At 52.8% G+C, this 12,265-nt stretch overlaps 1 protein-coding gene across 1 annotated transcript; it reads left to right on the forward strand.

Annotated features, from left to right (window-relative positions):
• The first annotated feature begins 830 nt into the window (after nucleotides 1-830).
• LOC310890669 (olfactory receptor 14C36-like) lies at nucleotides 831-3,039 on the forward strand. The gene has a single exon (XM_083852980.1). The coding sequence runs from the start codon at nucleotides 1,103-1,105 to the stop codon at nucleotides 2,042-2,044; it is 942 nt and encodes a 313-aa protein (XP_083709106.1). The 5' UTR covers nucleotides 831-1,102; the 3' UTR covers nucleotides 2,045-3,039.
• The last annotated feature ends 9,226 nt before the right edge of the window (nucleotides 3,040-12,265 follow it).

The raw sequence follows: 12,265 nt of genomic DNA on the forward strand, positions 1-12,265 counted from the left end.
GCTAAACACAATACCTGACGTGTGGCCTCACCAGGGCCGAGTAGAGAGGCACAATCACTTCCCTACTCCTGCTGACCACACCATTCCTGGTACAAGCCTGGATGCTGTTGGCCTGCTTGGCCACCTGAGCACCTTGCTGGCTCGTATTCAGCCGACTATCCACCAAAACCCCCAGTCTTGTTTCTGGGAGGGCAGTGGGCAGTGCAGTAGGCTTTGGGAGTCCTGCTGGATGGCACTGCGAGGTGAGGCAGTCTGGCAGAAGCCCCTCGGAGTGCCCGAAGCCAGCTGCCCCTGGTCAGCCGAGGGTGGGTGACCAAGCCTCCTTCAGACACTACAGGGGATTCAGATGGGATGTTGGCACACTTCAGCTTGTAGATATCCATCTCTGTCTGTGCTGCAGCCTCCTGGCCTGCAGGCTTCTGTCCAGCAGGATGCAGCTCTCTCGTGGCATCCTTGTGTTATCCAGGTGCCCCAAGGAGGAGACACCTCCGTGCTAAGGCGATGTCCATGCTGCAGGATTTCTGTTTGTGGGCAGCTGGAGTGAGGCCTCTGCAGCCCTGGATAGGAGGGAAGAGCTGAGATCCTGCTTACAACCAACAGACCATGTGATGATTCTACCCAGCTGCACTTGGACTGGGGCTTCTCTGCTCTGAGCTGTCTCCAGTTTCTTCTCAGGGAAACACCTGAGCAGGACGGTCCTGCAGCTCACAGAGGGGTGACACAGGGCAGCTGGGAACAGGAGTGTTCAGCAGTGGCATCTGCAGCTCTGTTCTGCATTGGGGTGCATTGTTTGAAACAGCACTGCAAATTTCATTGACCTGATAAATTGACTGAACTTGAGTTTCCCCCATGTTCCTGCCTCCCTCCTGCTGCACAGCAGGAAGGACTCCTCTGGAGCCCACAGCAGCCCCTGCTCCCAGTGCCACTCTCAGCCAGCACCAGCCGCAGCTCAAGCAGGAGAGCTGCAGAAAGGTTCTCCTGCATAGAGAGAGGCTTGGACTGGGGGTGCTCTAAGGCTTGCAATAGTTTTTCCTCAGAGAAGCCTCTTCTAACATTGTTCTGCCTTCTTTCTTCAACAGACAACTGTGTCCAAAGTCAGGAAATGGCCAACAGCAGCTCTGTGAGCGGGTTCCTTCTGCTGGCATTCGCAGACACGCGGGAGCTGCAGCTCCTGCACTTCGGGCTCTTCCTGGGCATCTACCTGGCTGCCCTCCTGGGCAACGGCCTCATCCTCACCGCCGTAGCCTGCGACCACCGCCTCCACACCCCCATGTACTTCTTCCTCCTCAACCTCGCCCTCCTCGACCTGGGCTGCATCTCCACCACTCTGCCCAAAGCCATGGCCAATGCCCTCTGGGACACCAGGGCCATCTCCTATCAGGGATGTGCTGCCCAGGTCTTTTTCTTTCTCTTCTTCATATCAGCAGAATATTATACTCTTACTGTCATGTCCTACGACCGCTACGTTGCCATCTGCAAGCCCCTGCACTACGGGAGCCTCGTGGGCAGCAGAGCTTGTGCCCAGATGGCAGCAGCTGCCTGGGGCAGTGGCTTTCTCAATGCTGTCCTGCACACGGCCACTACATTTTCCCTGCCCCTCTGCCAAGGCAATGCTGTGGCTCAGTTCTTCTGTGAAATCCCCCAGATTCTCAAGCTCTCCTGCTCAGATGCCTACCTCAGAGAAGTTGGGGCACTTGTAATCAGTATTTCTGTATTATTTGGTTGTTCTGTTTTCATTGTTATTTCTTATATTCAGATCCTCAGGGTGGTGCTGAGGATGCCCTCTGAGCAGGGCCAGCACAAAGCCTCTTCCACGTGCCTCCCTCACCTGGCCGTCGTCTCCCTGATGGTCAGCACTGGCATTTCTGCCTACCTGAAGCCCCCCTCCATCTCTTCCCCATCCCTGGACCTGCTGGTGTCTTTCCTGTACTCGGTGGTACCTCCAGCAGTGAACCCCCTCATCTACAGCCTGAGGAACCAGGAACTAAGGGATTCAGTGAGGACACTACTTGAATGCACACATCTTCAGCAAATTCACCTATAATAATATGCCTACAATTAAAAATCCCAACTTTTCTCAGAAACTTTCAAGATTTCTTCTGTTACTAAATGCCTGTATTATTATTTTATATAATTAATATGCTTTTGATTAAATAATGTTATTCTTAGTCTCCTCCTTGTCAGTTATTTACCTATAGAAGCCGGCTTCCTGTGTACCTACACCTACTGAAGAAACCTTGCGAACTTCATAGGTCTCAGCTTCCGTTTCTTCCCTTGCCTGGAGCTGGGGGAGCAGCCCCAGCACACAGGAGGGGCTCAGGGCCCAGAGCCCAGCTGCCACAGGGAGGAGCAGCCCCGCTGGCCCTCGCGGCTGCCCCTCACTGCCCGCTGGGCTCTGCCTCTCTGCTGCCTTCGGGTCGGGGCTGCTGCTTCCCTGGAGCCATGGCCATGGCCAGCAGCAGGACGTGGCCTTTCCACTGCTGCTCTCTTCTGGCTTCCACATTGTGCTTCTTGTATTTGGATAAGCCCTGAGATCTCATGTATGTTGGTGACAGTCCTCTGATCTCTACATTGGCATCTCTTCAATGTCTCTGCACGCCTCTTGCAAACCTGTTTCAGGAATAAACCCAAGGAGCTGCTTCCTGAACAGACCTCTTGCTTTTCTGGGCCTCACAATGGATCAGAACCCCAGCGTGACCAGTGAAGGACCAAGGGCTGGACTGGGAGCTGCCTTCTTGCTTGCCTATGGCCCAGCAAACAGTAACTGGCCTTGTCAGGCCTGGTACTGTCCCAGTGGTGCTGGGTCTGATGGCAAATGGCATCCTGGAGAGGAACCTGGAGGTGCTCTGTGCCTGGGCCAGGCCTCTTGTGCTGGCCTGGGGAGCGGGGCTGGCCCTGCGGGGCACAGGCACTCTGTGCTGGGGATGTCCCAGGCAGGAGAGCAGGGCTCCTGCAGCTTCACGGCCCTCCATCTCCTGAGCCGTGGCTGGCCCCAGCGCGGGGGCTGCTGGGGAGGCCCAGAGCCGCCTTTGTGCCAGCAGCTGCGGTGCCTTGCGAGGGGCTGGGGCTGTGCTGGCCGTGCCCAGAGCCCTGCAGCAGCCTGCGGTGGGCACTGGCCTGGGGCCAGCCCAGCCTGGGCTGCTGGGCTGGGGAGAGGTCCGGGAGGTGGGGAGAGGTGGGCAGGGGCTGGTCTGGGCTGGGCAGTGCCCGGCAGAGGGCACCAGCAGCGTCAGGGAGCGGTGGCAGCATGCAGGGGAGGGCTCCCAGCAGGGCTTGGTGCTGCAGAGCCAGGGCTGGGGAAGGGAGCCCCGAGCTGCAGGGGCAGGGGACACGAGGCCGCTCGGGGCCCTTGCTGGCCTGGGCAGAGCAGGAAGGGGGCCCAGGGCATTCGTCCCCTCACCGCAGCCTGCCACGACCTGCACGGCGCTCACGCAGCGTCCAGGGCCAGGCTCTGCCCCGTGGTGCGCAGGGAGAGGGCAAAGCCTCTCTGAAGAAGAGGCTGAAACTGAAAAAGGTCCCTCCGCTGCCCCGTGGTGTGACAGGGCCAGGGTGGGACAGCTTACCTTTATTTGAGGTAGTTCTTGTGTAATTTGCATTGGTGATGGCACAAAAAGACAGCTCCTTCACCAGTGATGTACATCCTTCTTCATATTAGGACACAACTCAACGTCCTTCACTCTGCTTTATCTCACAGATGAACTGGATTAGGTCTCCTTGATTACTCTGAGGCACAGTGCAGTGCTTTTTGCCTTCTGACACTCCAGCACAATATGTGTGACTTTCCCTTACTCTGTGCATTGACTTGACGGGTCATTTCACATTTTTCACTTTCATATCCCTAGTTGGACGGGGACCATTTCCAAAGTGAGACAAGCTGATGAGTTCTGGCTCAGCCATTTGAAGCGTGCTATACTTGAGTTTTTCAGCCTGAGTTTGCTAAAGATGACCCAGGAAGCTAAACGGATGTTCATGTGTCTCGTAGGAAAAAGGGAAAGTATCATGGGTTCCCAAAGGCCATTTCAAATCTAGGCCAATCCCAGGAACCCACTGAACTAGGGTGTTGTCTTTGAAGGGGTTTCCTGTGCTGGGCTGGGCTGCAGTTACAGGGACAAAGACCACTGCTGGCAGCAGAGGTGCCCTGGGAACTCCACCTGGCTCCACCTGATTTTCCCAAAGGGCTCCGGTCTCCTGCAGGTCTTTTCTGACATCTGCTGGTCTAGGGAAGTGCCACAAACACAACGGGGCATTAGGAGGTTTTCCCTGGTTATGCTTATGGTCAGACAGCAAAGCTCTGCCTCAATACCCTGTAATTTTTTTTTTACTTAATTAATAATGCGACTACTTATTACCTCAAATGATTCAATCCCTTCCGTAAAAAGTCTCAAGTGAAGTGGAATTTCTATCACGAAGAAATGCTAATTTCCAAGATCTATATTCAGCACTGGAGAAGAAATACTGGTGTTCACCTGTACTTGCACTGTCATCCCTTTGTCTGTCATGGTGTACTCCCTCATTTTACAGGTACAAAACCTGACTTGATTACACAGACCCTGCTGAATGTCCCCTTTCCAGATGCCTGTCTGGACCTATGCACTTCCCATGGTTCTCCTGCTTTGCCCTCCCCTTACTCTTTGATCATTCGGACCGCTCTCACCAACCCAGTTGCTGCTTTGAGTTTCAGTGAGTTCCAGCTCGCCCATCTCTCAGTAGTCTGTCTGACGGTTTCCTTAGCAAGAAACTCATCATTTATCATTGAGTCAGTATGATATGGATTAATATTAACACCACGATTTTAAATTTCCTATTAATCAGTGTTAAATATACCATGTACAGTCATCCTTTTGGGAAGGTAAACATCACTGGAGGCAAAAAAATGAGGAACTTGGACGTTGTTTTATTTTTTACTTTTATTTTTTTTTGAAAATTGCAGCATGATTTCCTGTTGTTTGTTTTTACATAGGAAAAACCCTGCTCTTCCTACCTAAGCAGGGCTTCAAAGGAGTAACCCTAGACCAATATCTATAGGAAAATGATGCTCCAAGATGAAATGCAACAAACTTCAGCCTTTAAAATGAGGAAAGATTTCTATTTGATGCTCTTTGAAATCTGCCTCCTTAACTACACCATGAAAGCTCTCCAATTACCTGCACAAGTCCTGAACACTTGAAGAAAACTGTGGGAGAGATATGGCTGCTTAGGACTTTCTCTGTTTTAATAAGTTCCATGGTGTATTTTAGTGCTGAGTCAATGAAACTTGGGTACTGAGAGGAGGATGATGCAACTGCTTGAGAAAGTAAAGTCAGAAGGAAAAGTTGAAGTGACTTGGAGCATTAATGGGCCCCACTGAGGGCTGTTCCTAACAAAGCCTCCCCAGGGACTTGTTAGGGCACATAATTGGAGGCCATGATTGCAGAGAGGCAAAGCGCTGTGCTGAGAAAAGTCTTGGTTGGTTTTGGTGAAGCAGAAAGGCCAAGGCCTGAGCCCAGCCACTGGGAGGGGAGATCCTGCACCCCCCCGTCTGGCTCAGGGCTCTTCTTGGGGTCTGTATGATGTGGTGGGCAGTGTGATGCCACGAGAAGAACTTCATTAGGACACCTCCCCACCCCTGCACAGGGTATCAAGGAAGCAGTGAGGCCCCATTGCAATGACTCTATCTCGTCTCGTCAGAAGCTCTAGCCAAAGGGACAAAAACGTCAGGGCTGTTGGGGCCTTCCATTCCTGCCAGCACCCTCTGCCTTCTCCTCTGCAGGCTTTCCTATGCTGTCCCACACTTTGCCCTATTTCCTTGAAGTCTGCAGACACCCATCTCTGTCCAACACCTTGCTCTCATCCAGGACTTTCCATCACTTTCCCCATGTCTCATCAACCCTCATCAGCTGTTCCTTGATGAACAAAAAGCGTGGGTCTGGTCATAGGCTCTCTTTCGGTGACCTCTGTCACCACAGCACGACCCTTTGAGGGACATTTCTTCCTCTTCATGGCCAGTGCCACACTTCCAAGGTGCACCTTGTGGCAGTTTTTTCTCTCCTGCTCTTTCCAACTACCAAAGAAAGCTCCATCAGGGTGGAAACCGCTCCTGAAGCAGGCATCCCAACCCATCTGGTTCCTTGCGGCCTGTCAGCCAAGCAGACAGAAGTCACCTCAGCAGCATCTCCCAAGGCCTGGGCCTGCTGCTGGCCTTGCAGCTTCTTGGCTAGACACAGCCAAGCCTTGTGCCTCCTGCTGTCCAGTCCTGGTCTCAAGCAGAAGGGACAGGACAACCCCTGTGCGGGCCTTCTTTCTGTCTGGGTCGTCCTGGGGATGGAGGCAGAGGGGATCCCACAGTCGGCATGCCAAGCAGGGGCCTTCTGCTGGCCTAGCAGGGCCACTGGCAGATGTCAGCCCCAAAGTGCACATCCCAGGGAGAAGCCAAGGGTGACCTGCCACCTCCAGACACAAGGGACCTCACAGTCCCTTTGCGTGACACGTTCCTGCTGCTGCCCTATCAGCTGCAGAGACAGAAGTGACCTCCCAGTCACTGCCCCAGTCACATTCCTCCTGCTGGGGCAGGAGATCCTGAGGCAGAGCTGAGCTCATCAGAACATTCCCACCCATCTCCTCCTTGTGGCCCACAAGCTGATCAGATCCATGGCCCCTCACATCCATCTCTGAATGCCATGGGACTGCACGGCAACCTCATGGTTCCTGCCTTGCTCCAAGGGAACAAGAACCTAAAGTTAAGGGCTAGGAGAGGGCTTGAAGTTGAGGAGGTTAATGCACAGGAACGAGGGTCTGGATATTAGTTATTCACGTATGACATTAGGGAGTATGGCGAACCTTTCCGGGTGAGAGCTTAAGGAAATATTGAGTGAGAGGGTTTGGTGTTGGGATTGGGGTGTCAGGTCTGTGGTTAGGGTATGTGCAAGCTCTTTGCTTTAGTGTTTTGTTTAGGTCTGCAAGAAGACTTGGGTTAAATAGAGCATTTTAATGCTTGTGTTAAAGGCAGGGATCAGGGTGAGCAAGAGAGTAAAGGTAAGGGAAAGATGTTATGGACTTATTTTGGCTCAAGGGATATTGTGGTCAAAAATTAGAGCAGTGGATTCCTGTCAGGGTGTGGAGTGGCATTTCGATTTAGCTATTAATGTTACAGGTTAAAATAGGGTAAGGGCCTCACATGACTGCTTTAAGTCTGCGTTATGGTGGGATCAACATTACCTGAGCATTCTTACCTCTCCAAAATCATTAGCTTCTGCTGGCCAAGCTCCTCTTCCCTCCCCCAGATCAACATCTCTCCTGGCCAGGCTTCTCCTGACTTCCCCATATCAGTCATCTTCTTAGGGGCAGCTTTCTGATGGCTTTCATGAACTCAGAGTATCTGTCTCACCTCTGTTGGCTACTCTGCTCCTGAGAAAGAATCAGCTCCCAAGCCAGCATGGAGAAGGACACAAAGGCTGTAGGAGCACCCTGTACAATGTGCCCAGCAGCTCTGCACCACCCTGAAATTGTGCTTCCTGCCTCCAGCTTTTGGATCTAGAATGGCTCCTATGGACCCAGGGTAACTTCTCCCAGGCCCTCATGCATGCTTCAGTTTGCCCCTGGCATCTTGGAGGCAGTGGCCACTTCTTTGTAGAGACCTGAAAGCAGTCCTGAAGGATAACTTTAGGCAAAAGCCAACACCTCTGACATGACGACCCCTGTCCAAGACCTCTTCCTCTACGGGGCCTACCCAATACTTAGGAAGAGAGGATCTCACAAACTGTGTGCAAAGCAGGTGCCTTCTGCTGGCCTATCATGGACCCTGGAAGATGTGAGCCTAAAGGCACTGATCCCAGCCAGGAGCCAAGGGGGGACCTGTCGGCTGCTTCAGAAAGAGCTCAACTCACAATCCGCTTTAGAGACATTGACTTTGGAACAGATTAGGAATTTCTGAGGCAACACTTACCTCATAATACCACACCTACAAAACACCCCCTTTTTGGCCCAGAATCTGCCCAGGTAAAAGTGATCTGGTTGTGACCTGTCTAGCCCGTGGCACTGCTGCTGGACTCCCAGCCTCTCTGACACACAGGAGCCAGTGCCGTGCCGGTCCTGGGAGGCGCTAGGGCAGGAGGGACCTTGCAGGCAATGTTCCATCCCCGTGCCTGTTGGCGGTCTCTCAGCTTCTTGCACACAGCAAAGAACACGCTCACATCCAGAAGCCATGTGCCTGAAGCTGGCCTAGAAGACACTCAGGGGAAGCGCCCTCCCAGCCCCAGCCCCAGCCCCAGCCCCAGCTGGCGGTGTTGCTCTGCAGAGCGAGGGGGCTGTGGTGCCCAGGGCACGGGGGCACTCTGCAGGGCCGTGCTGGGCAGGCTGGGAGGCAGACCCAGCTCATGGGGTCACTGCCGTTGCCCCAGAGCTGCAAGGAATCTCTCGCCAGACTCCTTTGCTGGGGCTGCTGCATGCCCTGGGGCTGCAGAGCTCTCCTCTGCCTGCTCACAGCAGATTAAGCACTTGAGCTCTGGTCAGTCCACATGGGACAGGCTCACGCTCTGCGGGCTTCATTCACTGCTGTCTCCCAGGCTCACGCTGCCCCTGCAAATATCCCCAAATGCTTTGCACACACTACTCTTGCCCGCAGGTCCCACGTGGCTCTCCAACCTTCCCCTCTTCCCCTGCAGTAGTGGCATCTCACTGGAGGAGGTTTGTGCATCCCCCTCAGCACATGGTCCCCTCCAATTTGACTTTTCCTTTACCAGTCTTTTCTTTGGATGGTCACTCATTTTATGAAGTTTTCTGTTCACTATGCACTGAGCTCCTTGTCCCTGGAGATCCCCTGACATCTTCTGGCAGCTCCAGATTACTCTCCAGGCTGGCATCGGCCATCAGATCCACTGCGGGAGGCACAGTCCCGTGCTGATAAGTCCAAGACCAGCTGTTGTCTGCTTGGGGAAGTGCTACCACAAACTGAGCTCTTGGTCTGTCACGTCACAGACCACCCTGTGACTTTCAGCCTGTGTTCTTCGCTCCATGAAGAAGCCCAGAAAACAGAAGATCAGGGAGCAACCCCTTGACTCTATTCCTGATAGCACATTTGGAAGAGGTGCCCAGGCTTCTGGGTTTGCCCTGAGCAGCCTCTCGTGTTACTGTGGTGCTAGCAGGGAGGCCAGCTGTGACCAAGGGCTGCACAGTGCCTGCTGCTGCCTACAGCCACAGGGATGTCACTGCAGAGACAGCAGGACTGTCACCAAGGTACATGAGACCTCAAGACTAACACAGATACAAGAGCACAAGAAAACTGTGAGGAAGCCAGAAGAGAGCAGCAGTGGAAAGGCCACGTCCTGCTGCTGGCCATGGCCATGGCTCCAGGGAAGCAGCAGCCCCGACCCGAAGGCAGCAGAGAGGCAGAGCCCAGCGGGCAGTGAGGGGCAGCCGCGAGGGCCAGCGGGGCTGCTCCTCCCTGTGGCAGCTGGGCTCTGGGCCCTGAGCCCCTCCTGCGTGCTGGGGCTGCTCCCCCAGCTGCACAGGAGATGGGAACAGACGGCAGCTGATAACAATGAATTTCTCCTGGCTTCTTTACTGTATTTATCTACATGTGAAGCCCAGTTTTACATGAGACTATTGGGTCAAAGTAAGTTAGAAAAAATAACAGGCAGAATGTTAAGAATAACTTTATTTAAATGAAAACCACAACTTGGAGAAAATATTCATAAAGACAAATAATAAAAAATATTTTCCTATTTCTGAAATAAACCTGGAACTCAAGTGAAAATTAATGGTTCAAAAAAAGCATGTATCCAAAGAGTTTCTTCATGGCCTCCTTGAGGTCCTGGTTCCTCATGCTGTAGATGAGGGGGTTCAGTGCTGGAGGCACCACCGAGTACAGAACTGCCACCACCAAGTCCGGGGTTGGGGAAGAGGTGGAGGGGGGCTTTAGGTAGGCAAACATGGCAGTGCTGACAAAGAGGGAGACCACGGCCAGGTGAGGGAGGCACGTGGAAAAGGCTTTGTGCCGACTATGCATATTAATTATAATAATAATAGTAATAATAATAATGTGTACAAACAAGTGATGCACAATGCAATTGCTCACCACCCGCTGACCGATGCCCAGCCTATCCCCAAGCAGCCGGCCACCCTATCGTGGCCAGTACCCCCATATAAATTGTTCAACATGACGTCAGATGGTATGGAATACCCCTTTGGCCAGTTTGGGTCAGCTGTCCTGGGTCTGTCCCCTCCCAGCTCCTGCTGCACCCCCAGCCTGCTCGCTGGCAGGACAGAGCGAGAAGCTGAAAAGTCCTTGGCCTGGTGTAAACACTGCTCTGCAACAATTAAAACATCAGCATGTTATCAGTGCTGTTCTCATCCTAATCCAAAATATAGCACCCTACCAGCTACTAGGAGGAAAATTAACTCTGTCCTAACTGAAACCAGGACAAATGCTACACCTAAGGGTCACAACTTGCCTGAGATTAACTTGAGTTAAACTAGAAAGGAGAGATAGACAGTTCCTTACTAAGTAAATAGAATCATAGAATCATAGAATCATAGAATCATAGAATATCCTGAGTTGGAAGGGACCCTTAAGGATCATCAAGTCCAACTCTTGATACCGCACAGGTCTACCCAAAAGTTCAGACCATGTGACTAAGTGCACAGTCCAATCTCTTCTTAAATTCAGACAGGCTCGGTGCAGTGACCACTTCCCTGGGAAGCCTGTTCCAGTGTGCAACCACCCTCTCTGTGAAGAACCCCCTCCTGATGTCAAGCCTAAATTTCCCCTGCCTCAGCTTAATCCCGTTCCCGCGGGTCCTGTCACTGGTGTTAATGGAGAAAAGGTCTCCTGCCTCTCGACACCCCCTTACGAGGAAGTTGTAGACTGTGATGAGGTCTCCCCTCAGCCTCCTCTTCTCCAGGCTGAACAGGCCCAGTGACCTCAGCCGTTCCTCGTACGTCTTCCCCTCCAGGCCTTTCACCATCTTCGTAGCCCTCCTCTGTACACTCTCCAACAGTTTCATGTCCTTTTTATACTGTGGTGCCCAGAACTGCACACAGTACTCGAGGTGAGGCCGCACCAGCGCAGAGTAGAGCGGGACAATCACCTCTCTTGACCTACTAGCGATGCCGTGCTTGATGCACCCCAGGACACGGTTGGCCCTCCTGGCCGCCAGGGCACACTGCTGGCTCATATTCAACTTGCTGTCTACCACGACCCCCAGATCCCTCTCTTCTAGGCTGCTCTCCAGCGTCTCATCGTCCAAGTCTGTATGTGCAGCCAGGGTTTCCCCGTCCCAGGTGCAGGACCCGGCACTTGCTCTTATTGAACTTCATGCGGTTGGTGATCGCCCAGCTCTCCAACCTATCCAGATCCCTCTGCAAGGCCTTTCCACCCTCATTCGAGTCCACAACTCCTCCAAGTTTGGTGTCATCAGCAAACTTGCTCAAAATACCTTCTATTCCTACATCCAGATCTTTTATAAAAATATTGAAAAGTACCGGCCCTAAAATGGAGCCTTGAGGGACCCCACTGGTGACCGCCCGCCAGCCTGACGCAGCTCCATTTACCATAACCCTTTGGGCCCTGCCCGTTAGCCAATTGCTCACCCATCGTATGATGTTTTTATTTAGCTGTATGGTGGACATTTTGTCCAGTAGGATCCTATGGGAAACCGTGTCAAAATAAATAATACAACTAGAGTCAGTTTCTTCACTGTGGCTTTCAGCTCCTGGTTCCTCATGCTGTAGATGAGGGGGTTCACTGCTGGAGGTACTACCACATATAAAAGTGCCACCACCAGGTCCAAGGATGGGGAGGAGATGGAGGGGGGCTTCAGGTAGGCAAACATGGCAGTGCTGACAAAGAGGGAGACCACGGCCAGGTGAGGGAGGCACGTGGAAATGTCTTTGTGCAGGCCCTGCTCAGAGGGCATCCTCAGCACGGCTCTGAGGATCTGCACATAGGACACCACAATGAAAACAAAACAGCCAAATGCTAAACATGCACTAACAACCAGAAGTACAACTTCCTTTAGGTAGTCTGAGTCTGAGCAGGAGAGCTTGAGGATCTGGGGGATTTCACAGAAGAACTGGTCCACAGCATTGCCTTGGCAGAGGGGCAGGGAAAATGTAGTGGCCGTGTGCAGGACAGCATTGAGAAAGCCACTGCCCCAGGCAGCTGCTGCCATCTGGGCACAAGCTCTGCTGCCCACGACGCTCCCGTAGTGCAGGGGCTTGCAGATGGCAACGTAGCGGTCGTAGGACATGACAGTGAGAACATAAAATTCTGCTCCAATCAAAAAGGCAA

The sequence above is a fragment of the Anser anser genome (assembly GCF_964211835.1).
Source record: "Anser anser genome assembly, contig: HAP1_SCAFFOLD_32, whole genome shotgun sequence".
NCBI lineage: Eukaryota > Metazoa > Chordata > Aves > Anseriformes > Anatidae > Anser > Anser anser.

Bases quoted from the DNA above. Each gene is read 5' to 3' on its own strand.
- LOC310890669 (XM_083852980.1), top strand. From the start codon at position 1,103: ATGGCCAACAGCAGCTCTGTGAGCGGGTTCCTTCTGCTGGCATTCGCA.